The sequence below is a fragment of the Musa acuminata genome, chromosome BXJ3-3, assembly GCF_036884655.1.
Source record: "Musa acuminata AAA Group cultivar baxijiao chromosome BXJ3-3, Cavendish_Baxijiao_AAA, whole genome shotgun sequence".
Lineage (NCBI taxonomy): Eukaryota > Viridiplantae > Streptophyta > Magnoliopsida > Zingiberales > Musaceae > Musa > Musa acuminata.
This window is the reverse complement of record NC_088351.1, coordinates 11,540,815-11,565,910: the sequence shown is the minus strand read 5'-3', so window position 1 is coordinate 11,565,910 and position 25,096 is coordinate 11,540,815. Positions and strand designations below refer to the sequence as shown.

Here is a 25,096-nt window from a genome sequence, read left to right as displayed (position 1 = left end):
TCTTCTGGACTCTGGCGAACTCAGGTCTGACCGTTGCTCAATCAATTAACATCAGAAATAGCAGCTTTTACCTGCGAGCCCCTCTCGGTGACTTCACACGAACAATAACAGCGTACCTCGAATCACGAGGGGCGGTCCCGTAATTTTGTCTTGTCTGGAACAGAACTCGTTGGTCGCGTGAGATAGATAGATATATATATATATATATCCTGTAACCCTCGGGGTCGTCCCTGCCTCCCCCTGGGTTTTGGGCGGAAAAGATTTCGTCTTTGGTCGAAGCCCTCCATCGAATTCCCACGAGGCGCCGGAACCCTAATCGCCGCTTCCGAGAAACCAGGTATCGTGATCTCGATCCCTGTGTCTATCTCGTTACCTTTGATGCGATTATCGGCGTCTGAAATTTGTGAATTTGTTGTAACCCTCGCCTCAAGCTGCGATCTTGGGATCCGGTTTGATGTGCACCTCCCTATAAATTGACGTTTCCGGAACCCGTACTAGTTAAATGTTCCTCCCTTGATTTCATTGTTTCTTCTCCGATGAAGACGCCGTTGAGTTGTATCCTGGAATTTAAAGCTCGTTGATGTTGTTTCTGTTGTTTTCGTTGATAGATGGGTTCCTGTGATTGACCTATGCGATATAGTGGGTTGTTTCCGGAGACCTAAATTGTGGTAGACTGTAATCTAGGTCTCTGTAAGTGATGGATATGATCGGAACAAATTCATGACATGGATCGATCAAGATTGAATCTTTTATGCAAAAGGAAAAAGGTAGCGACATCCTTGCGTTCTACTTAGGGGTGACTAGATGGAATCGTTCGATGTTAACACGCATCTGCCTCCTCGGAAACGCCTGCTTGCGGAACTGAAGAGGGAGAATTCCGATTTTGATTTCTTGCCCCCGGTGCCTTTCGTTTCTGGTGATCTTGGTGCCCGGCTTCGTGATGTTGTTAATTCTCCTAGTTCGACTTCAGAAGAGATTATTGAGGTTTCAAAGTCTGTAGCTTTGGCTGCCGCTGATGCTGCAGCGGCAGCAAGAAACATTGCAATCGAGAAAGAAGCTGCAGCTGCAAAGGCCAAAGCTGCTGCCAAGAGTGCTCTACTGTTTCTGGACTCCATCACGACGAGTAGAAGATCCAGAAAGGGATGCTTGACCAAAACCAAAGGGAGAAAGAAACAAATTCCCACAGAGCTTTTGGATAAGACTGGCCATCCTTCAGGGTCCCAGGAAACGGATGAGGAACTAGCCAGGAAATTGCATCGTGCGATGAATAGCTCACCTAGAATCTCAAATAATAAGCAAAAGAACATTCACAATTTTGGGAAAGAAGTTCTTTATGATGGTGGTGCTGTCTGTAACTTAAAATCACCTACTTTGCAAGAGGAGAACACTACGATGGGTAATAAATGTTTTAAAGATGCATCAGGAGAGAAGATTGTAGTTTGTTCTGAAGCTGACATCTCTGAAAGAGAGGATGAGGTATCCAATTGCTGCATGGAGAAGCAACAAAAGGTGTCTAAGTTTAGAGTGACCGCAGGTGGTAGAAAAATGAAAATTAAACAAAAGAAGTTGCTTTTGAATCAATATGATGTTAGAGACCAAGCAGAGCTAAACAAATTGCCATCCTATGCAAATTGTCATTCTTTCATGAGAAAATCAAAGTTGGACTCTCCAGAAAGTTATATGTCTTCAGATGATGCGAAGCCTTCTAATTATGGTGCCGTGTCAATGAAGATCACATCAGCATGGAAACCCAAGAAGATTAATGTGTCACAGTCTTCTTCTGATAGCAAGATTTTGCAAGCCTTGTGTTAAAAGTCCTTTGCTGTTGAGTAGTGGATGATAGCTTGGCCCCAATGGATAATGATTCTGGAGCTCAGCTTGGCATTATTGCCATTTGGATCCGATCATAAGTTCCATTTGCATTCTGAACAGGGATTCGAAAAAGATTTTTTTGCAGAGTAGCTATTTGTTTTATGGTTTTGTGTCTACAAGGTGCTTGTTTCATATTCCATGTTTGGTAGTGGCTTGCTTTGGTCTGGTCTAGTGTGTCACTTGATGTATTACTTATCTTACCTTTGTGTTACCCATATTTTTAATCATTAATAAGGCTATTGTTAATTGTTGATGGATATCATGCTAATTTTCATTTTCAATCTGGACAGATTTAAAGGGGTTTTTCGCAGAATATTGGCTTGTTTTTCGCTAATGTATTACTACAAGGTGCTTGTTTGATATTCCATGTGAGATAGTGGCTTGGTTTGGTTTGTTCTAATGTGTCACTTGACGTATTACTTATCCTACCTTTGTGTTATCCATATTTTTAATCATTAATAATGCTGCTGTTAATTATTAATGGATATCATGCTAATTTCATTTGCAATCTGAACCGGGATTGAAAGAGATTTCTTGCAGTGTAGTTGTTTGTGGTTTTGTTCTACAAGGTGCTTAATTCACATTCCATGCTCGGTAGTGTTCTGCTTTGGTTCGTTCTAATTTGTCACTTGATGAATTGATTACTTGATCTTTGTGTCACACATATTTCTAGACACTAATAAGGCTAATGTTAGTTATTAATGGATATCATGCTAACTTCATTCCATGTATGATGTAGTGTGTGCTTTACACAGAGTGGAATTTAGTTACAAGAACATCTATGAATAGAAAGCTGAATTCCATAGAAACTTGTGTTTTGCATCCCCCCTTGAGGGGGGATGCTGCTTTTGGCTGTGGTATCTGTTTGGTGCATTAAACATGTCATATCGAGAAACAATGAAGACCTGGATTAGGCCAAGCCAATTTGCATTGAGATGTGTGCCATGAGGTCATCTTCTATAGGTTTGATCATATTTAGGGGTTTGATCATATATAGGTTTTATTTTTCTTAGAAGATAAGATTCAAGTTCAAGTTCTCATCATAAGCTGTCAAAGTTTTTATTTATCAATTAAATTAACTGATATATTAAAGTAATATATAAATACAAGCATAATTAATTCAATGGCAAGTCAAATTATAGTCGATTAGTAATGTGATAACTTTCATGTGAAGTAATATTTAGAAAGGCTTACATGGAAGTAGATATGCAAATCGAATGATATGTATGTGGTGTGAGGTAAGGTTTGATATGATACGAGTGATGTATCTTAATCCAATAGAAGATCGATATGGATGATATATTGTATCAATAATAATAATAATATGACTTGATATATATCGTATCAATAATTAATTAATTTATATATCGATATGGATCGATACCATCAACCGTCCTGTGAGACTGTTTCCCTTGCAAGCTGATGGCATTCGCAGAAACATTTAGTGACCGGCAACTTAAGATTCGACGTCGATTTCCACCGCAGCCAAGACGACGACTACAGACGCCTTTCTTCTCTTCCCTGACGCCGAGAGTCACCCTTGCGGCCAGTTATTTGATTGGTGGGCGTACCTTCTCCACCGTTGCTGCTCCACTTGTCGTCGACCGACCGGTTGTCCGGCCGTTCCTGTAAGGATCATCCATGTTGTCCCCGATTTTCCTCTTTTAGCATCTTTATCGCTGCTCGTTGCTGCTTTTGCTTCTGTTGTCTAGAAGCAAGCTGCCGCTGCAACCTGTTGTTGTTTCCTCATTGGCCGATCGCCTGAGCCCAGGCGACGCGAGGCCTGAGCGCCTCAGTTAGGATTTAGACGGGCGCCTTATGGCTGGGCCAATTTAAAGGCTAATTAAAATTGACTCGGCTTGAGTTGAACGTAACTGTTTCGATCGGTTCGACCAAGCCCGGTCCCATACCCTACTCCGGCGCCGCGGGCTCTCTGGCGAGAGAAACCCTATTCAGGATCCCTCCGCTTCTCGTCGCCGCCTCCTCTTCAACGATGTTCCGGTCGCTCCTCCCCACATTTGTGCGCAAGGCGGCCCTCGGTGGTACCTCCTCCTTCTTCCTGCTGCTGTCTCTCTCCGCCCATCGCCCCCTGCCAAGCGTCCCCGACAGCCGCCATCCCCCTTCCTTCCTCCTCCTCCACGCTTCTCCCCCTACCCCGTCTATTCCCCTCTCGCTATCGCCCTCGCTCTTTCTCCTTCTCATGCACCACCCCCCACAAAGCCTTCCTGACAGCCCCCTCACTCTCTCTCCTCCTCCTTGTCTTCCTTCCCCATGCTTCTCACCCTGAACAGCCCTCTGCTGCAATCAGACCGCGGCTGAAATCCTCACCCCCTTCTCTGCTTCTCCTCAACAAATCTGCCGAGCTCGCTTTTCTCCAATATTTCTCTCTCTCCCCGACAGCCTCATATGATCTCACTTGAATTTAATAGTAACTTTATGTAGTAGTAATAGTTTTTTTTTTGTTAATAATAGTTTTCTCCAATATTTCTCTCTCTCCCCGACAGCCTCATATGATCTCACTTCGATAAGGCGTCGCTTGGGCACTCGCCCGAGCCTAGGCGTCGGGCGAGTGCGCGGTTGATATAAGGTAACCGGGTTCGGTTAAGTGTGCATTAATTGGTTTGATTGAACCAACTAACGCACATAGTTACCTCAAAACCTGCTCGCGACCCTGACTCCTAACCCTAGCATGCGCTTTCTCCCTCCACCTTTGTCGTCGACGATTTCTCCCTCTGCGTCCGCCACCCACGATTTCTCTCTCTGCCTCCATCACCGATGATTTCTCTTGCTGCCTCTGAGTCTTCATCTGTCGCAGACTGAGTCTGCTTAGCTTCCACTACTGTCCGCTGTCTGTCGTTATTGTCCGCTACCGTCGCTGCCATCCGCTGCCACGGCTGTTGTCCATTGTTTCTCTTCTGAGTTCTGACTTCTCACTATCGGTTTCACTAGGTGATATTTTTTATCCCTTTTAATAGTTATACTCTTCCCTTTTAACTATTGTTAACAGTAAATAATATACTATTAACAGTAGATTATTAATTAATGTACAAAATAATTTTTATTTATTAGATTAATAATATTGTATATTTTTTATATTTTAGAGTTCCTCGCTTTGATCGGTGCTCGCCTAGCGTTTCAGACGTTTTGGGACCTTAGCGTCTTTTGATGCCTAACGCTTTTTAAATTACTGTGTGTTTTATAGATGGTTAAATGAATTTACTTCGATGATTTGGTGATCATATTTTGAATATGAAATAATATAAAACTCATGTATTGTTTAATTTTTATTTTGATGATTATTTTTCTTTCCTAAATATATATTTTTATAATTTTTATATTGGTGAGTGCTTCACTTCGTTCAGATGAGCGCATAGTGCCTCAGGCGTTTTGGAACCTGAGTATCTTTTAGTGCCTATCATTCAAAATGTGTCATCCTATTATTCCTATATATGCAAAACTTGGGCATTAGTTTTGCAATTAATATGGATCTTTTCTCTTTTGGAAAAGCAATCACACTTGTTTTGCATGAACCACAGGTGAATTACAAGTAAGCAGAAGGTCACTAGCTGAAAGATGTCGAAATTAATATTAAATCTAGATAATCTTTGATCAACTTGTTTATTGTTTCGTGTTATGTATATTATACATCAATAAGATTGATTTGGCACAATGTAATTTTTTAATTATGATGTCACCCAACTCTCACGCAATGCACCAAATTGTGGCACTGTAATTGATCATGTGTTGGGTGAGGATGTTCTGATTTCAAATACATTTTTTATTTGCCTAATCTGAATATTTGATGGAGAGTATAACTTTAAACCCTTTATCATATCACAGACCCTTAAGGAAACCTCAAGATCTGTGGAAAAAATGGAGACAATGGTGAGGAAGCTTCAACAGAAGTACAAAAAGGCAAGGGAGGATATGGAAAAGTGGGATGAGCTCCAATCCCGATTGCTCTCACTCTTCAAGAGTGCCACATCCATCATCAATAGACTGCAGGTTGAATTCTTTCTTTGACCTCTTTTTTCTCTTTACTTTATTTACTTCATTACTACCACTGATGTTGCTTCTTGTTCTATATTGATTTGGTTATTTCGTTCACTGCCTTCATTTCTACCAATAAGGTTGCTTCTTTCTCTTTTCCAGAAGAAATGACTTTTTTCCCCAACACGAAGGGAGGATTTGGTTTTATATGTAGGGTTGTTACTATGTATTCTTTGCTTGAGTTTACCTGATCTATCCAATTTGTAGAGTGACTAACTTAACAGATGATACTGCTGATGAACAAGGAATTTTGGTCCTTTTATGATTTTATCACATTTAACCTTTAGTAAGTCCCGAAGATAAGATTGATGGTATTGTTTGACTTCTGACTACTTCAAATTTCACATTTGTTTGAGCTTATACGATTGTATCCATATTGATTAATTCATTTTGATCTGGCATATCTAGCTATCTTCGGCTACTATAGTTTGATTTTATTTTCGTCACAAAACTGCTGCATGGTACAATGAACCATGGATAGAAAATCTCCTAAAAATTAGTTAGGAGTTCCTAATCATAATTTAGTATCCTTATCTCTGTTCTTTTAGCTAGGTGCTTGCAGAGGCTAAAAATTATGGTGTGTTGAGGAGCATATCTGGCATTAGAGAAGCACTTTTGGGGAAGCAAATGGAAACCCTGGAAATGATCTTTCGTTCCATGAGAGAGACAATGTAAGCTGTTCCACTGAGGTGAAACATCATGTTCAAATTGTGATATAAGATAGTGTGTCTAACACATGATATAGGTTTTCTCCCATGTTGAAGTACTACAGCTGTTGTTGCCATTTGATATAGTTCATTTAAATAGCCAAGTGTTATAAGAGACGTTGCCTACTTATATTAAAAAAATACTCTGATGACATTTTGGTTGTCAATGTTGCCTAGAAAATTCATTTAGCATGTCCTTCTGGAGAAGGAAAAAAGGAAATATAGTAGTCTGCAACCAGGTTACCAGTCACAGCAATTGAATCCTAGGTAATGGTAATTTCTCCATTACCATAACAGTGTATTATAAACAAATGTAGTCACAATGTATTTTAGTTGAGTTGAAGATGTTCCCTTGATGTACTTAGCATTCAGAAACAACAACTGCCTCTGGAAATCTTAGTCTAACTGATGTTATATGTCCTGCAAAATGATAACAAGCAATTTAATTTCTGAAGTTCTTAGGACTCTATAGATGGTTCATGTTTTAAGAAATGAGAATAAGATTGAAAAGATCAGCTTGAAAATTCATCCAGCATTTGACGTAGTTTTTGGCTGGTTGTCACTGGCCTAACATAACCTTTCATTCTTTTCATCTGGGTTTGGGACCGGCATTGGTGGTGTTTTCTGCTTAATTAGATAAAGTAATTTATTTTATTCATTCTTCTTTAATTGTTAGACTAAGTATGAAGAGTCTAGTTGTGCACCTCTAATGAAAATTTCAGTCATACTATTGACCTGGAGCAGAAGTTAGCACTTGAAATAACCATTTACTTGGGAGTCAATTGTTGATATACTATTGTGAGTTGTGTGTTTGGTTGGAGCAACTGCAAAAATTCTGAATGTCACTTGTGTGACAGTCATCTTTGAACAATTAGATTCAGTTTTTTGTCTTTTGGGTTAACCTTCGTTATGAAAATCAGGAAAGAGTTTCGTGGCATTGTCTTGTCTCTTGAGAAGATTGCAAGGGATGCATGGCAACTGGTGAAAGGAGGATCAGCCCAAACTTCTAAGCAGATGAAAGTGCAGATTGGACTCTGGCCAAATATTACATATTGCTTAGGTGGGCTTAGGTCAATTTATGAGATGCACCAATCTGAGTAAGAGTTTTTCTTGGCTAATCATGTTTTCTTGGATATTTCACTTTATACATTTTGAAAGAGATGTAGATTTAATAAAGCTACTTAGGCTGTTACCTGTTCCTAATGTCGGTGATGTCTGAATCAAAATTTTGGATTATAGCATTGTTTATGAATGGTAATTAATTGGAGGATTTGAGCTTGCAAAGCAGTTCTTCACCCATGATAATTTATTTTGATTTTTCACCAAGTAACCAACATTATTCATTAAAGGCTGGAGCCATATTTCTATCTTTGATAAAGATAAAAACCTTTTTCTTCTGTTCATTCTTTTCTTTCCTGAGAAACCAGAAATGTCGGTAACTTGACAAGCTTCCGGCCATGTGAACCACTTTGGTAAGATGGAATTTTTTTTTGAAACAAAAGCAGCTATTAAAAAAGTGAAATGAAGAAAGTGTGAAGCTCGTTTTAAATAACAGAGCCGGGTAAGATGGAGTTAGCATGTGTATGAAATGAAGAAAGTGATCCAATATTTGATTTCTTCATTTATGGCCAATTTAAAATCATTCAATAACTTCTGCTTATTCATCATATAAAATGTGAAGCTCATGTCTCTTTTCTGTTAGGTACCAGATAGATCTAATTACTTTCATAGGTTTATTTCTGTTCTCTTTTTTCTTGGTAGTTTTTAGCTAATGGGGCTACAATGGATTTTGCATTTCTCAGGTATATTCTTAAATTATCAGTGGTATCCTCCTTGACATGGAAGTGTAGGTAAGTTGAACAGCCTTGTTGTTTTACTTGGATTTGATGCAAACATTAAAAGATGTGGAGGTAACTTTGGCTTAAAACAGATATGGATGATTACCATGCTCAGCATATTAGCAATTTGAACTGCATTCATTATGGAGATCAAACCAGTGTGAAATTGAGTAAGTTGTAAACATATCTGAGACTCGTCTTCTCAAGATAATGATAGTGCATGTTAGTAAATCTTGATATAGTAGTCAAATTGTGCCCGTTCGATTCATGGATGCCTGTTTATTATCCTTGCACTGTTCAGAATGGTGGAAGGAGCAACGATCATATAGGGGTTAGAACTCCCATGATCATGAAGTACCTGGCATGCTTGTTTTATTTGAAAGGTGATTCTGATACCTGGGAAACATTGTTGTTATAAAGTCATGTTTCTGTCCATTATTTTTCACTTCTTCTGCCCTCAACAGTTCTTTCCACAATACAGCCACCCCGGCTCCAAATTCGGTGGTTCCGGTTTTGTTGAATTTGGAATCGAAACCAAACCGGTTCTAGGAGATTCGGTTCCGGTTCAGAAACCGAAGATTTAGGTTTCGAATCGGAATTTTGAATTTTTAATGTTTTCAAAATGTCCCTCTAATTAGTCATTTATTAAATTGTCAGAAGGGGTAGATTCGTCATCTATAGGGGCATTTAGATTTTTCAATTTTTTGGTCGGTTTGGAACTAAACCGAAACTCTTAGTTCGAGTTGTAGATTCCAATAATCAGAATCAGAACCTGGTTTTGGTTTGGTTCAAAACCTTCGAATCATTGATCTAGTTCGGTTCTGATTCTTGATCAGTTCGGTTCCGGTTTGAACCGTGGTTGGATCTACCACCATATAAGGATATGGAGAGAGAGAAAATTAAGAATCCAAACAGCTCCTGATATTTATGCATTCTCCCTGACACCTGTGTTGTTTTCCTATACAGTCCCACTGATGCTGCTGCATTTGGTCAGCTTTTGGTGGATCAGCCCAATATCCCAAAAGATGAAGGTACGAGGCAATTTACCCTGTGAAAATGTACTCAAAGCTTCTCAGTGAATTGGTATGGACTATGTAGGTGTTGGTTCTCATTGCTGTATCTTCTTTGTGCAGTGCAAGCTATCTATGACATAATATTTGCAGAGGAGATCTGCTGATTCCTCCTGTTTTCTGCCATCCCTGCACATTTTTATCGCCAGGCAGCTATGATTGCATTTGGAGATGGACTAAATGCGTGCTTATGCTCAAACTGTGAGGGCGAAACTGACTGCAATGTTCTTCTGTTCTGTGTTGATGCTTTGAATTTGAGACGTCTTTACATATATATCATGTTATATAGCAGGAAGAATGTCCTCGAAATCTCAAACTCGTTTGTGTCAAAAAAACTGCATCAAGTTACACTCGTCTTTTTCAAGTTTATTTGATTGATGAAACCTAATTCTTAGATGATTTCATAGTTAATGTGGTACCATTTCACTCTTCTTTCTCTGGTTGCTTCACTCGCCTACCTAGATATTTTGACCCGTCTAAATTTCTTGATCCAACAAAAATGCTAAATGCTTTCAGAAGTTGTAGTTTCTTTTTTCTTCAATCAAAACAAGGAGACTGGAGACAATTTCACAAGCTCGTAAAAAGCTGAGTGATGATAATGAATAGTTGAGTTCACTGAGCCATGGGATAACTTGTGGATTTGTCTTGCTGAGGCAATTGAACTACGAAGCAGTAATATAGAAAAGTGACTCATTATAATTCAAGATGGACGAAGGTGATAATTAGTTTTGTTGGTAAGACTTTATCAAATCATGGTAAGTTGCTAAGATCTTTTAAAAATAAATTAAATATTATTGTCTTCTTCCTTGTTTTCTTCCACCATTATCTAATAATATTAGTATAGAAAGATGTTATCTTTGTTTTAACATCTCTTCCTCCGGTTGTCCTCCGTTACAACACAGGTGTGATGCCTACATACGAGAATGAGTTCAGATAAAATCTTCTCTCTCTCTCTCTCTCTCCTTCCTGTCATTATCTAATATTAAAACAAAAAGAAACAAATGTTGCCTTGAATCTTAGAGCACTCCATGTGCCTGTCTCGCACAAGATTGGTTAACAGAGGCGAGGCTCAGGAGATGGGATCAAAAGACATCTCTTCCTCTAGCCAGCCTCCCATAAAAGTTTTCTGATCTAAAGGATTCTCCCTTGTCCCAATGCTGAGCATCTTCTTCTTGCTGATAATTCTTCAGTTTGTCTACTAGATTCACAGTGACTGTCAACATAGCGATTCCATAGGAGGATAATTCTCAGTGGATGTTGTCTGAGTCTGTTAACAGAGGAATAATGTGGCATTACAGAGTTTTTGTTATGAAACAGAGAGGTGTTGTTTGGGATAATGTGTAGCTAAGCGGAAGAGAGTTTGACCGCTGGAAGCTATATGCAAAACCACAAAAGGAGGATGAGTGTCAGATGGTCTGGGCTAAAGATTCTTGTTGGGAGAATTCTATTATGTTGCTGGGAGAATTCCATTGTCTCATGTCTGTGGATGAAAAATGCTGAGGAAGGTTGTTCTTTTTGTCATTGGAGGTTCATAAATTCCGACCACTCATCTCCGAGAATGGTCTTAAACACAGGGCAAGAATTTGGAAAAGGTTGGATCGAGTCTACTACTGTAGTGTGGATGGCACAGACATTTTCAGGTAAACATTTAAATGTTTGTAGACAAGGAAAACATTTATCCTAATCATAACTAGTCACCTGATAGCATAGTTAAAATAAAATAATCGATAATTAGGTCATATGAGCATTAGTTTAATATAAATTTTTTTTTTTAAATATTGAATATTTTTTTTTTGACTTAAATCTATAATAAAAATTTCATCAAGATCATTAATTATTTATTCATAACTAAAGCGAGCGTTAAAAGGATCGTGTCACAAATTTTACTCGTTTCTAATCTTTATCTAGATTGATCATTAAGTAAGTGTCCAAACTCCCATCAGATCAAATTTTTTTATATATGGGTTTGAATCGAGTTGGATTGATTTGGACGTCAATAATATCTACTACTACGTCTAGAATAGAATAAAAGGCTAAGATACCTTAGTTATTCTATTTTCAAATATCTTTTGGGTTATGCTGCTTTTGATCGTTCCTAAACAACAGTATTAAAAGAAAATATAATTATATATATTTAATTCATTTCTCCATTTAAAGAAAACATTTCTCCATCTAAATCCTCGGAATTTTTTTATAACTCATGCCATACCTATCGTCATCAATTGGTGAACTAAACTTAAAATAAAATTAAAAAAAAGTAAATTATAAAAAACTTGGAATTTGATTCGCCCCCTTGGCTCGGTGACGTCATCCAACTTTCGGCTTTAGCGCATCGACTATTGCTGTAGTCTCACCTAAAGCGCGTGCTTTGTTTACCACCTCACCTCAGCGAATCGCTCATTGGTTTCGCTTTAATCTCTACCTACCACCAACCTCCCCCCTTCCTTCGAAACCCTCATCCATCGACATCAAAACCCTCTTCTCCTCCTCATCCTTTATCGTCGCACATCGATCGATGTCGCCTCCTCCTCCCCTTCTCCGCAAAGAAGCGGCTCCCGATTGGGCCGCGCTACCTCCCGAGCTCCTTGCCCTCGTCGCCGAACGCCTCCGTCACAGCGTCGACTATGTTCGATTCCGTTCCGTCTGTTCCCGCTGGCGCGCCGCCGCTCGACGCATCCCCTTTCCGCCTCTCCTCGCCTTACCCTTCGACCCTGACGCCGCTGCCCTCCCCTTCTTCGATCCCTCCGAGATCGCCTCATCCGCCGCGGTCCACTCGCTCCCCCTCCCCGAGGCCCGCCATCAGGCCCTCCTCGGCTCCTCCCGCGGCTGGCTTTTCTTGATCGACGAGGCTGGCTCCGTCTCCCTCCTAAATCCCTTCACCCGCGCCAGGTTCTGCCTCCCGCCGGTCACCGAGAGTCTCGCCCGCGCCTCCAGCTTGAGCGTCTCCAAAGTCCGCGACCGCTGGGTGCTCGACCACAGAAACGGCAAGCACCCCGTCACGCTGTACCACATGCGGAGCACTTTCATTTCGGAGGCGACCCTCTCCTCCTCTCCGAGCGAGGGAGACGAATGCGCCGTCATCATCGTGGCTGTTCTCGCTTCGTCCACTAAACTTGCTTTCTGCCGCATCGGAGACCGTGAGTGGACTCTCTTCAATACCGCCCTGCATAACTTTGTCAGCTCCGTTGCATACTGTGACGGTCGGTTCTATGCCGTGGACGCATTTGGAGAAGTTTGCGTCTGCGATGTCGGTATTTCCACACGCGCAACTTATATTTCGTCGCTGATGGTGCCTCCTGAGCGTGACAGCTTCAGAATTATGGGGTTGAAGAAGGAACTGCTGCTGGTTGCTCATTACATGGACGGGGATTTCCCACATTTCAAGCATCATTACGAGATTTATAGGACTGATATTAAACGAAGGATGAAGTGGTACCGTGTGGATACCATCGGTGGTAGGACAGTGTTCTTGTCCGTCCATTTCAACTCAAATGCCATTGGAGGTGCATTCTATGGATGCAAAAGCAACGCCATGTATTTCTCCGAGCCTATTCGTGGTGGCCGTGAACCTTCCAGGTCTCAGATTCACAAGATGGCAGTAATGGATGTAACGAATGGGTGTTTGGAGGTGATATCATGTAATTGTAACGTGCAATTCTCAAGAGAGGTTTTCTGGTTTACTCCTTGTCTCTACTGACAAGGTAATTTGGTACTGGTTAGATTTGGTAATATCTGTTTGTCCTTATATAGTATGCTTTGTTAGATATCATTGCAATTAAGGATTTGTCTCCAGTTTCTACCACTGATGCCTGTTGTTTTAATTCTCGTATGCATTGATGATTTTGATTTGTTTCATTTTATTGATGCATGTATTAAATGTTTTAGTCTCAATGAACAAAGATATTATGTTGGATAAACATAACGGTGGAAGTTTCTCATAAACACTAATTAGAGAAAGACATCTTTTAATTTAAGCTAATATTGATGCATTGTTTCCTACTAAAGAACAATTTATGGTTACCTAAAAGTTAAAGAAATATCACAATTCTATGCAGCGTGACATAAGGTGTTGCATTATTTCTGGTGGTTTGTCTCATTTGATAGCAAATACTGCAGTTGTAACTTGATACATCTAAATTATTAAACTTTGAATAACCTGTATGGTGATGGATAAATCTAATATCTACAAGCATCTCTTTTTTTTTCTGTTCCTCTCATGTCTTTTTCCTTTAACAAAAGAAAATTGCCTAAAAAGAGTAAATTAATTACTTTTGATACCAAAAATGAAGCTGGAGTTTTGACAGCAACTGTTGATGATATCATATTTGTTCCTTTCATAATGCCCTCTTTTGATTCCAACACTGGCACTATAAAGTTCTTCAGCCCTTCAGATGAGATGGTATTCTGCTTGAGTGTCCCTGTTGCCTGTGACAAGGTTTCTTGGATCAAGTCAAGGTATGCTGGTGTTGATGGATGAGAGTGCCAGAGATTCATTCATGAATCCTTTCACCCAAGAACAACTTGAGCTGCTGCCAACAGATGAGCAGTTAGCCTTGGCCTCAGGGAGGTATGTGATGATGGTCTAAGAACACTGGATTGTTCATTCTAACCATCCATCACTGATAAGCCATGTCCATCAAGCCTTCTGAGATGTCTCACATCTTCATCAAGGAGGCCATCCTTTCCCCATCCCCAAATTCAGGTAAGAATGCTATGTTATGGTCACACTTCCATCTAACAAAGTAGTCCTATACATGCCCGGAGATAGGTGTGGATGCTAATTAACACAAACCTTCCCTGCAATGTTTGGTCCATCACATATTGCAACAGGAGGTTCTATGCAGTAGATTTGGATGGTAAAATGGCATTTTGCAACATTGATAATCCAATGAACTTCACTCCATTGCTACCGCTGGAAATTCCTTATGAATGCCTTGCTTTCAGGCTTTTTCAATGGAAGAAGGAGCTTCTGATGGTTGTTCTAATGGTTCAAATTGAGTAGGAACTTGAGAATGGCCATCACAGGTATCACTACGAGATCTACAAGTTGGGTATGATGGATGAACTGACACGGTCCAGAATGAATAGTGTTTGTTGGTGAGGAGATGTTGTTTGTGTCTCGGTATTACAACTGTCAGTATGTTGGAAATGGGCTTCATGGGTGCAGAGGAAACTGCACATACTTTCCTTAGCCCTGGGATTCTGCATCTGGAGGTTGTTGATTTGGTTGATGGTAGCAAGCAATTCATATCAACTCATTGCACTGAAAAAATGTTCCCAATTTGTCTTGTGGTTCAAGCCTAGCCTACTATAGCAAGGTATTGACATATGCTCCCTATGCTTGATGTGCATATTTTAGTTTATTGTTCCTATTCAGTTTCTAATTTCTTTCACAGTTTCACTGTACTGATTCTTTTCCATTTCATCTGAAGTCATCATAGTTACAATAATCTTCTTTATTATTAACACCCATCATAGTCTCTAATTTAAACTAAAGTTCTATGCAATTTCTAAGACAGCAGAAGATACATGCCTCATGATAAGAGTTATATACATAGTAGTGGTATGATTAACATAGTTCACTTTCAACTGTTAGCTTTCACCAAGTTTGGTTTCAGCACTTCTATGTTAGTTGATTTCAGCTAGAAGGGAAGCAGCTCAGTCACTTAGACTAGACTTAGCATAGCAATAAAACAGTTCTTTAAAGGACATCTTGAATTCTTGATCATATTATTTTTTGCCAAAGCCAAAAGCCTCATTTGCCTAGGAATTATTTGGGTGTAAAGTTGCAAATATTGGTGGTCAATTGATCATGATTGCCAATAATAAGTGATGTTGAGGAAGTGCGACTTGTTATGTGATAGATAGTATTTAGGTAATCAGGCATGACAAGAAGCCAGGTACCAGTGTAGAAAGAGAGATTAATAAGGAAACAACTGAAGTGGGAAGGTAATTACAAACTTAGTTCATGGAGGAAAAGCTGAAAAAGTTCATATATAAGCTGCTTAATAAGGTATATCATGCCACTATAAAGAACAGTGAGTTCTTTGTATGTCCTAAGGGAATCTACATTAATTTTTTTAGATAAAAAATCCAAATTAGTGTTAGTTTCAGAGACAGAGCTAAGATACTCATTTTTCTTTGCCTCAAAGTTTTTGTCTATCAGTGATTTAAAAAGCGCTAGGCGCCAAGGTCTAAAAACGCCTGAGGCGTTAGGTGCTCGCCCGAGCAAAGCGAAACGCTAAAATATAAAAATATATAATATAATTAATAAATATAATTATTTAAAATTTTAAATAAAAATATGCTATTAAATTAAGAAAATCTAAGATACAAAATCACAATGTCACATTAACAAAAAGTTTCAAAATTCAAAATAAAATTTTACATCAAAGTCATTCATCATAATCAATATTATCGTCATATTCACACAAATCATCTTCATTGAATTCGTCTTCTTCCTCTTGTCCTTCGACTCCTTCCTCTTCATCAAGATATGTTTCATTCTCTATGTCTTCAATAATAGCAGGAGCCGAGCTTGATGCTTTTGCACTCATTTTTTTCTTTGACATCTGTCTTGTATATGTTTGTAATTCTCCAGCACCTAAAGCTCTTACAACATCTCCTCATGTCAATCTATTATCTTCAAATACAAGCTCGTCTTCAGCATCTTATAAGTTAGCACTCATTTCTCCTACTAACCACTCATTTGAATCATCAATATCTTGTAATGAGATTGAATCAAATCTATTTTGCAAATTATAATGAGCCTTCAAAGCTTGATTATACTTTATGTAAACAAGATCGTGCAATCATTGATGTTCCAATCGATTTCTTTTCTTCGAGTGAATCTGTCATGTCATATAATTTAAAAATATATTAATACATCTATCTAAATAAATAAATAAATTAAAACAAAAATATTTAGTGATCCTTACATGCTCAAAGACACTCCAGTTTCGCTCATAACCCGAAGCACTACATGTCAAACTAAGTACTTTGATAGCAAATTGCTGTAAGTTCGGGGTGAAATTTCCAGATAGACTCCACCATTCAGTTGCAAAATATATGTTATTATTAGCAACAACATAGTAACATAATATATATGAAATTAATTATATCAAATTATTAATACCTAGAGACGTAGTTGTCTTGGATCGAACGGTAATTGGAATTCCAAAAAGGTCTTCGGTATTTTTATATAAAGATAATTCATGAATAATCTTATCTTGAACCTCAAGGCTGGGAACTAATCTTGCAACGCACTGATATAACCCACCCAAAACTTCTGCATCAAATCCAACAGATTTAATCTTATAAAAGAATTCATGGTTCAAATAATATCCTGTTGCATGTAAGGGACGATGAAGTTGACAATTTTATCTTTCGTCAATGATTGTAAAAATTTTCTCATATTTTTCTTCATTTTCATTAAAAGATCTTTTAATCGTCTCCTTTGTTCTATCCATAGCCTCATAAATATATCTCATTGCATGTTTATTTTCATTATTCACCAACTGAAGGACTCGAACAAGAGGGCCCATTGCCTTTAATATATAAACTACATGATTCCAAAAGGATGACATTAAGATGATATCAGCAGCCCTCTTGCCTTTTGCTTCTTTTGCCCATTTGCTTGTCACCCATTTCTCAGAGGTAAACATGTTTCTCAGAGTATGTTTTTGACGATGCACGCTCTGTAATGTTAAGAATGAAGTAGCAAATCGGGTGGCACCATGTCTCACTAATTCTTTATTCCTTATAAATTCTCTCATCATATTCAAAGCTCCAATGTGATTATAAAGAAATCCAACAACAAAAATTGTCCTTTCTAAGGTTTTCTTGATTTCTAAGATCTTTTCAATATCCTCCAACATTAAATCAATACAATGTGCTGCACATGGAGCCCAATACAAGTGTTGTTTTTTTTATTCAAGCAATTTACCTGAGACAAATGATAACAAAAATAATAAGACTTAAGAGTTTAATATACTTAATTGAAGATAAAATAATTAGCAAATTCAAAAGATGAATATTACCAACTAAAACATAGTTGCTTCCATTGTCGGTTATGATTTGAACGACATTTTGTTCTCCAATTTCTTCCATGAAGTTGTCAAGTAAATCATATATCTTGTCTCCAGATTTTACAAAAGATGAAGCATCTATTGACTTCACAAACATAGTCCCTAAAGAACAATTAACCATAAAATTAATTATACTCCTGCGCCTCGTGTCAGTCCAAACATCTATCATAATAGAGCAATCATGTGTTGCCCATGATTCTTTATGACCCTTTAGTAAGTCATTTGTATAATTCAACTCTTTTTGCAGCAATAGAACTCGCATCTCATAATAACTTGGAGGTTTTAATCCTGCACCATATCTTCCAATAGCTTCAATCATATCCTTAAAACTGTCTAAACGAGTTGTACTAAGGGGAAGATCAGCCTGATAGAAGAAGCGAGCAATGTGCTGAATTGTTCTTCCTCTTATTTCTTTATCACAAGCATCACTTATATTTGTTTGTCTAAATTTTGAGCCTTCTGCTTGCCCTTATTGTTTTTGGGATCCTTGAAACATATATAGATCCATTGGTCTTTTTTTATCCTTCTTAGTACTCATAACTTCTTTTCCTTTTTTGTCGTATATTTTTTTTCCACTTGGGTTAATACTCATAGAATAATCTTCTTCTTCATCCTTGAGATGTTCAACATTGTTTTCTGGTAAATTCCCGTAAGATTCATTCTTTTGTGTCTTCTTTTCATTCATATAATTCAGTAACTCTTCTTTTACCTCAGGTGGACATTTTTTGCAAGCTGCTGCATTCTTGAAATTTCTTACTAGATGTTGTTTTGCACGAAAAATACCACCTCTAGTAGTCTTATCGCAGAATATGCAAGTCACTGCATTAGGATCTTTCGGATTCTTCAAATAATTATACTTCCATGTAGAATCTTTTTTTGATGCCATTGGAGACTCTATTGAGTTGCTCTGTACACTTGTTATTTATGTTGAAACCTAGCAATAATTTCGAATAAATAAAAATTAACAGTATTAAAATCAAAATAATATATTATTAATCTATTAACAGTATTGAAAGTTAATCATTTCAAATAAACTTAATAATATTAACAGTATACAGTATACGTATACTATTAAAGGAAGTGTAAAGGGGTGCTGAGCCTGCTGACTGAGAAAAGAGGATGCGACAGCGGCGAGCAATGGGAGGCGCGAGCGGCGACAGCGACAGCGTTTGCGAGTAGCGACGACAGCAAGAGCAGGAGCAGGAGCGGCGAGCAGCGGGAGGCACGAGCGGTGACAGCGGTGAGCAGCGGGATTGGGATCAGGATCGGGATCGGTAGCGACGAGGGTTAGGGTTCGGTTGTCACTTATATCCGTTTTAGTTGGTTCGATTGAACCAACTAACCATTATAGACCGAACTAGGACCGAACTAGACCTAAAATCCTGGTTCGATCGCCGTGGTTAACCCAGGCGCTCGCCCGAAGCGCCCAGCGCCTGGGCTCGGGCGAGCGCCCAAGCGACGCCTGTTTGAAGCGCGCCGCCTGGGAGATTAGCGAGGCGCTCGGGCCTCGCCTCGCCTCGCCCGAGCGCCTTTTTAAATCGCTGCTGTCTACAATCAAATTATCTCTTTCTATCTAGTAGTTAGTAGCTTGACATTGTTTTTGTTTTTATCTATAAGAATTCGATTTCTGGGGAGCATCTTGGAGGACAATACTTCATTGACGAAAAATATAAAAAATCATAACTTCAGTTCATAAGATATTTTAAGTAACAAGCATGTTTCTAATGGTGCTTGCTTGAAGGGGTTTTGAGGTAAGGTTTGACATCTACCATGCAACTACTAAAGGTACTGTCATGATTGTTGCTGCAAATAAAGAAATTTTAGTGCTATGAAGTGGATAGATAGATAGATGGATAGATAAATAGATAGATTGAGATGAACCATATTTTGGGGAGACAATATGAAACATAAGAAATAAAATACTTGATAAGTGATAGGGGAAATATTTACCCCAATCATGACTTGACACGTGGCAACATAGTTAGCAAGGAGAAAATGGACCTGGGCCAACAACTAGGTCATATGGGCTTTAGTCCAATATAAAATACCGATGGAATATTTTGCCCATGCTGTAGAATATCCATATGAACGGTTAAGACAATTATAAAAAGTCTACCAGGTCACAATAAGGAATGTTAGTTAACGTTTATTCGAAACTCTCGTTTTCTATTCCAGCACTAACTAGAGCATCAAAGGGACTACGTTCGAAATCCCACTTGGCGTCAGTCTTCATACAGGTCGGTCATCAGGTAGACGCCCAAGCCCCTCTAAGCCATAGATCAAGTGTTTGTGACTCCCTTACGACCACGTCAAATTGAGCTGGACATCACCAATATCCAACATATCAACGTCCATACATGAAATAGTTTCTCCAACTAATTCTAAAAGAGCTTTTAATTCATAAAAAAAGATAATATTAAATGGTATTCATTTTTTTTTTTGCATCATTTGGGAATGTGGTTAAAAATATGAAATAACACGAATACAAGATGAAACAAATAAAATGCATTGCCCCATGGAATATTTGTTACCTCAAGAGTGGAAAATGTAACAAAAATGAGCCCATGATAAAAATTGAATCAGAATTATATGATGCAAAACATAGACAAAAAAGGTAAATCAAAGCATTAAAGAAAACAAATAGACATTACATAAATGTAGCTTCCTTGAATAACTTGCTAGAACATATAAGGTGCTAGCCAATAGATCACATTAGACGAGTTTGGGAACCAACCGCTAAACACATTTTCGGTTGTACCATACTCCAAGTGAACCATGCTAAAATAGTATACCTTGCTCCTACGATGATATGGGGATGGATGTAGTCGAGGAATATGGATGTAATTTCTACTTTCTACTATAATCCTCATGTTGGCTATGGATGATACATGAGCTGTAGCACAACGATATGAACGGTGTGTTGTCGCCTAGGCTTGCTACTCTAGTCCAATAAGGCGGCTAGTTTTGGGTGTATCTAAACAGTAGGTATGACCTCGTAACCTGATTTTTGTTTGACACGAACAACTGTAGATGAGTAGCTCTCCTTGCCATTTCAACTAGCGAAAGATGCAAAAGTTGCAATGTACTTGCAGAGTCACAATGAACCAGACACGAACAGGTGGGCTGACATCGAGTATTGCCACCCTCATGAAATCAGTTAGGTAGAACTTTTTGCTGCAATACACGATAATCTGGATGACAACGCCCAGGTCAATTTCCATGATGGTCCAAGTCACGTCCCTTAGTCAGTAGAAAGCAACGTAGGTGGAGAAAGGTAGCGTGGCGAGGATGATGTCTCCAGTCCAAACGTAACCGAAGAATGGAAAAGATTTTTCCAACTTCATCGTCCTTGCCAACCTAATTCTTTAAGAGGACAATCCATAAATAACTGAAGAATGGAAAAGATTTTTAAGGAGTCTCGGGTCTAAGAAGCATGATAAATACCATCAAAGCTTAGGATGTAGAGGAAATTAAATAAATTAATCTAATATAGACTATGAAAATGTGTTTATAACATCTGTCAAGATATTTCAATTGGGGACTAAGCTTCTATTTTGTCAACTTTCATAATTTTTAATAATACTTGAACTAAGTCATATTATCATTTTTCATCAAAAGTATTGATGAAAGTTGATCTTATTTTGTTATACGTCTTCCAAATCTAATATAAATGTTACTTTTTCATATGGATAGTATCTCACATGGGCCTAAAGTATGAATCTCAATCAGCAAAATCCCATGAAATTATACTACCTCGACTTCATTGCCAATTATAACAAGAAATATTGTCTTGGGTCCATACATAACCGAAGTATGGAAAAGATTTATCTATACATAACCGAAGAATGAAAAAGATTTTTCTAGCTGCATTGTCCTCGCCAACTTGCCTTTCTTCACCTGGGTTGCTTTTTGCTGAATAGGGGACGTGATCTGGATCATTGTGGAAATTGGCTTGGGCGATGTCGTCTAAACCGTCGTGTATAGTAGCAGTAGGTTCTACTTGACTGATTTCATGAGTATAGAATCAGGTTAAGGAGTCATACTGACTTTTTAGATACACCCAGAATTGGTCGTCTTATTGGACCAGAGTCGTAAGCCTAGGCGATAGCATACTGTTCATGTTGTAGTACTACAACTCTTGTATCATCCGCAACCAACATGAGAGTTGCAATAGAAATTGCATCTATATTTCTGGACTAGATCCTTCTTCATATCGTTCTGATAGCAAGGCTCACTATTTCAACGTGGTTCACTTCAAGTATGGTACAATTGAAAATGTGGTTTGCTGTTGGTTCCTGAACTCATCTAATGTGATCTCTTAGCTAGCACCTAATCTGTTTTAACAATTTATTCAAGAAAGCTGTATTTATATAATGTATATATATTTTAATGCTTCAATTTATCTTTTTTGTCTATATTTTGCAGCTTATGATTCTGATTCATTTATTTATCGACTCTTTTCTGTTATATTTTTCACTAATCAGGTAATATTCCATAGGGCAATGCATTTTATTTGTTGCTTTTTGTATTCATGTTGTTTCACATTTTGAATCACATTCCTAGATGAAGCAAAAGCTCTTTTAGAATTGGTTGGACATAAACTATTTTATGTATGAAAGTTGAATGTTGTCTTAAGGCCTAACAACAAAAGCTACTTGAACCTTAATTGAAAATTCCAAGTTGGAAATAAATATCCATGCCAAATATCCATGTCAAAACCTTGAAATTCTTTAGATTTTTTTGAAGAATGAGCTCAACTGAAAAAAAAAGAGGTAATAAGTGGCTTTTGTCGTTTTCACTTGAATACCTGATAAATTTTGTCATGCCCACATCATAAATTATAAGAGTTAAATCCAAGATCTCTAGGTTCTAGATGTGCTGACTGTTGTCGGGCACAAAAGCATGGTACAACATGGGAGGTGTGCCAATGTAAGAAGCATTAGCAAGGAGGCGTACAAACGTGACATAGTATAGACAAGACAACTTGATATATTCAAGAAAAGTAACACAAGACTCGACATGGACACGACAATAAGTATCTTCTATATGCTGCTATAATTTTTTATGTGAAGATGTATTCTTTACCGGTTAGAAAAGTGAATTGTTATAAATTTAGCATATAAAAAGCCCACATAAATAAAACATATTTATAAATATACTTCAAATGCATGTATAAAACAGTAATGAGACATACCTATAATAGCAAAACACATAAATATTGCTAGTATTTGACATGTCTAAAATTATTTAGATACACTTGTTCTAGTATAGTTTCAAACTTGGCACATAATAGGAAGTATATGACAAGTATTGGTTTCCGACATAACTAAAACATGTATTGAGGTGTTTATGCCTTATAGGTGTCAGTAGAGGCTTAGACAGGATTATGGTTTGTTCCACCACCAAAGAGATTGGACATTGATAGAATCTATCTTCTAAAAAGAAGGAAAATAATATTTGCATTCCTTGCACTTTTTGTTGCCCATATCTTCTCCTTTCTAAGTGAAAAGTAATGGTGACCTGCCTAAGACAGGAGCGTTATAACATGTTGACATAAAGACTGGAGATCTAAGAGTTCTGTCAGCGGAGGGTATAACTTTCCTGGACCGGAAGATGAATACTCCCGTCCTCTAGCCAATTGATCCTGTTGAGAATAGTACTGGGGGGGACACATTAGAGTGAAGGATCTGAGGTATCCTCTATCACCACGATGAGGTTGATCCCTCCTTTAGTAGACTCTGCTATGAATGAAGAAATGAATGTCTCATTCTGTAGGGCACTGCTAACCCCGAAGAAGGATCACATTTTAGGAAGTATCTGACAAGTATTGTTGTCAGACATAACTAAAACAAGAATTGAAGCATATTTATGCTTTATAGGTGCCAATAGAGGGCTAGGCTGGAACAACTCTTATAACTTATGCCAAGTGTCAAGTACAACATTAGCATATTAGGGGGATGTGCTTTGCTTTGATATAGAAAATCTGAGTAAGATACATCATATTCTTTACATTTAGTATCATTAGCTTTTAAGCATGCAAGGCTCCAAGTTATTGTATCATTTAGCTTTTGACATTGATTGATTCTAATGGGTGGTTCATATGATTTTTTCCTTCATGGATCATGGCATTTTTTAGCTGATCCCTAATAGTTGGGATATTAGGAGTTGTATGGAACATGTCGCTTTCTAGCATATGAGGAACTTTAGACTTAATTGCACATTTTCCTCTAGTATATGAAACATATGCAATATGACATTTAAACCAAACTTTGTAATAGTTTCTAACTTCTTTGAATAAAGTGAGAAGCAGGAGCAGTCTGTTGTGGGGTTTCAGAGCATGCTGATTTCTGATGCTAAATTATTCATTGTAAATGGACTTGCAGTAAAATTATTCATAATTTTTTATTCATAGTAAAAGATTTGTAAATCATATTTTAATTTTACTTGTTTTTAACTATTCTGAATTGCAGTAATTATTTTTACAATCTACAGTTTCATTGTAAGCAAAACCTTCAGCAGGGAAAACTAGAAACAAGTAAATAGAATCATTGCAGATCCCTTGGTATCTACCAATTTAATGCAGTGTGCTGTGTGCTGTGTGTTTGCAAGTTGCAGAAATACTTTTTATTTGCATGATTCTTGAAGTAAAATACCAACAGGAGAGAACATCATTGCAACTCATGATGCATGCCTATAGATGGATGGCATGCATAACAAAAACTGCAAGTCCCCACATTTAATGCTGCATGGAATGGAATGGGGGTAAAAAACTTGAATTGACTTATAAGGGCTCATGGATATGCTATCTTGAAATTGAGCCGAAGTATTTCTGGGCTAGTGGTTCAGGCTAAACAAGTTGATGGGTCAGTTATTCTGTCGGGCTGGGTTGTGACAAGAACACTTATAATTGACTGCTTCATTATGTTTGGTTCTTTACAAATCATCATTGAGTTCTTCTCTTGTATAGTTGGTTTGGCTGCCATACAGGAAGTAAATTCTTGGTCATGTTTGTAAGCGATTTTTTGCTGAAAGATTCCTTTTTAACTGTGGAAATGATATTTGTTTCTGTTTCAAGCATATTTTTTGTGGGAAAAAGGGGCCACCGATTTGATTACATTCTTAACCTTTGGATGATTTTAGTGCCTATTTTAACTTGGCAGCAAATTAGACAACCAACTGCTTTCGAATGATGGAGGAGTGATGGTGGGTGACGCAAGTAATTATAGTTGTTAAAATAGGTTAAGACACCTAAACGCCCAGGTTGTATAATTTATATTTCCTTTTTATCTTTAATAATTATAGTCCGACTTCCTCCCTTCACCAGGAAGGCAAGCTGAGGGATGGAGTGATGGAGGGTGACGCAAGTAAGACGATAACAGGACGTGAAGAGCAAGTACCGGAGAGCAGGGGGTGAGTGACGATAAGGTGTGGGTGACGTATACGGCAGCGACTGCAAGATGGGACGAGGTGGG

General features: G+C 38.2%; 3 protein-coding genes across 11 annotated transcripts; all 3 read left to right on the top strand.

Annotated features, from left to right (window-relative positions):
- Nucleotides 1–206: 206 nt before the first annotated feature.
- On the top strand, nt 207–2,129 carry LOC135633901 (uncharacterized). 3 transcript variants are annotated; one of them, XM_065143885.1, is made up of 2 exons: nt 207–337; nt 685–2,129. In XM_065143885.1, the coding sequence occupies exon 2, from the start codon at nt 805–807 to the stop codon at nt 1,810–1,812; it is 1,008 nt and encodes a 335-aa protein (XP_064999957.1). In that variant the 5' UTR covers nt 207–337; nt 685–804; the 3' UTR covers nt 1,813–2,129. The 3 variants fall into 3 exon arrangements, with proteins under 3 accessions (XP_064999957.1, XP_064999955.1, XP_064999956.1); XM_065143883.1 differs by having other exon boundaries at nt 209–337; nt 609–2,129; XM_065143884.1 differs by having other exon boundaries at nt 216–337; nt 432–2,129.
- A 1,193-nt stretch (nt 2,130–3,322) lies between these two features.
- On the top strand, nt 3,323–9,933 carry LOC103978296 (uncharacterized protein At5g43822). Of its 5 annotated transcripts, XR_010495173.1 has the most exons (9): nt 3,967–4,821; nt 5,713–5,877; nt 6,475–6,593; nt 7,550–7,726; nt 8,432–8,479; nt 8,560–8,637; nt 8,769–8,850; nt 9,434–9,498; nt 9,601–9,933. XR_010495173.1 is itself a non-coding variant. In XM_065143887.1 (7 exons), exons 2-7 carry the CDS (start codon nt 5,746–5,748, stop codon nt 9,642–9,644), a joined length of 585 nt encoding a protein of 194 aa, XP_064999959.1. In that variant the 5' UTR covers nt 3,323–3,500; nt 5,713–5,745; the 3' UTR covers nt 9,645–9,933. The 5 variants fall into 5 exon arrangements, 3 of the variants coding, with proteins under 3 accessions (XP_064999959.1, XP_009392317.2, XP_064999958.1); XR_010495172.1 differs by lacking the exon at nt 8,769–8,850; XM_065143887.1 differs by lacking the exons at nt 3,967–4,821; nt 8,560–8,637; nt 8,769–8,850 and adding an exon at nt 3,323–3,500.
- Nucleotides 9,934–11,931: 1,998 nt separating this feature from the next.
- Nucleotides 11,932–24,191, top strand: LOC135634298 (F-box protein SKIP23-like). 3 transcript variants are annotated; one of them, XR_010495286.1, is made up of 3 exons: nt 11,932–13,238; nt 13,973–14,239; nt 14,482–24,191. XR_010495286.1 is itself a non-coding variant. In XM_065144666.1 (2 exons), the coding sequence occupies exon 1, from the start codon at nt 12,053–12,055 to the stop codon at nt 13,232–13,234; it is 1,182 nt and encodes a 393-aa protein (XP_065000738.1). In that variant the 5' UTR covers nt 11,932–12,052; the 3' UTR covers nt 13,235–13,238; nt 14,482–24,191. The 3 variants fall into 3 exon arrangements, 2 of the variants coding, with proteins under 2 accessions (XP_065000738.1, XP_065000739.1); XM_065144666.1 differs by lacking the exon at nt 13,973–14,239; XM_065144667.1 differs by lacking the exon at nt 14,482–24,191 and having other exon boundaries at nt 13,973–14,331.
- Nucleotides 24,192–25,096: the final 905 nt, after the last annotated feature.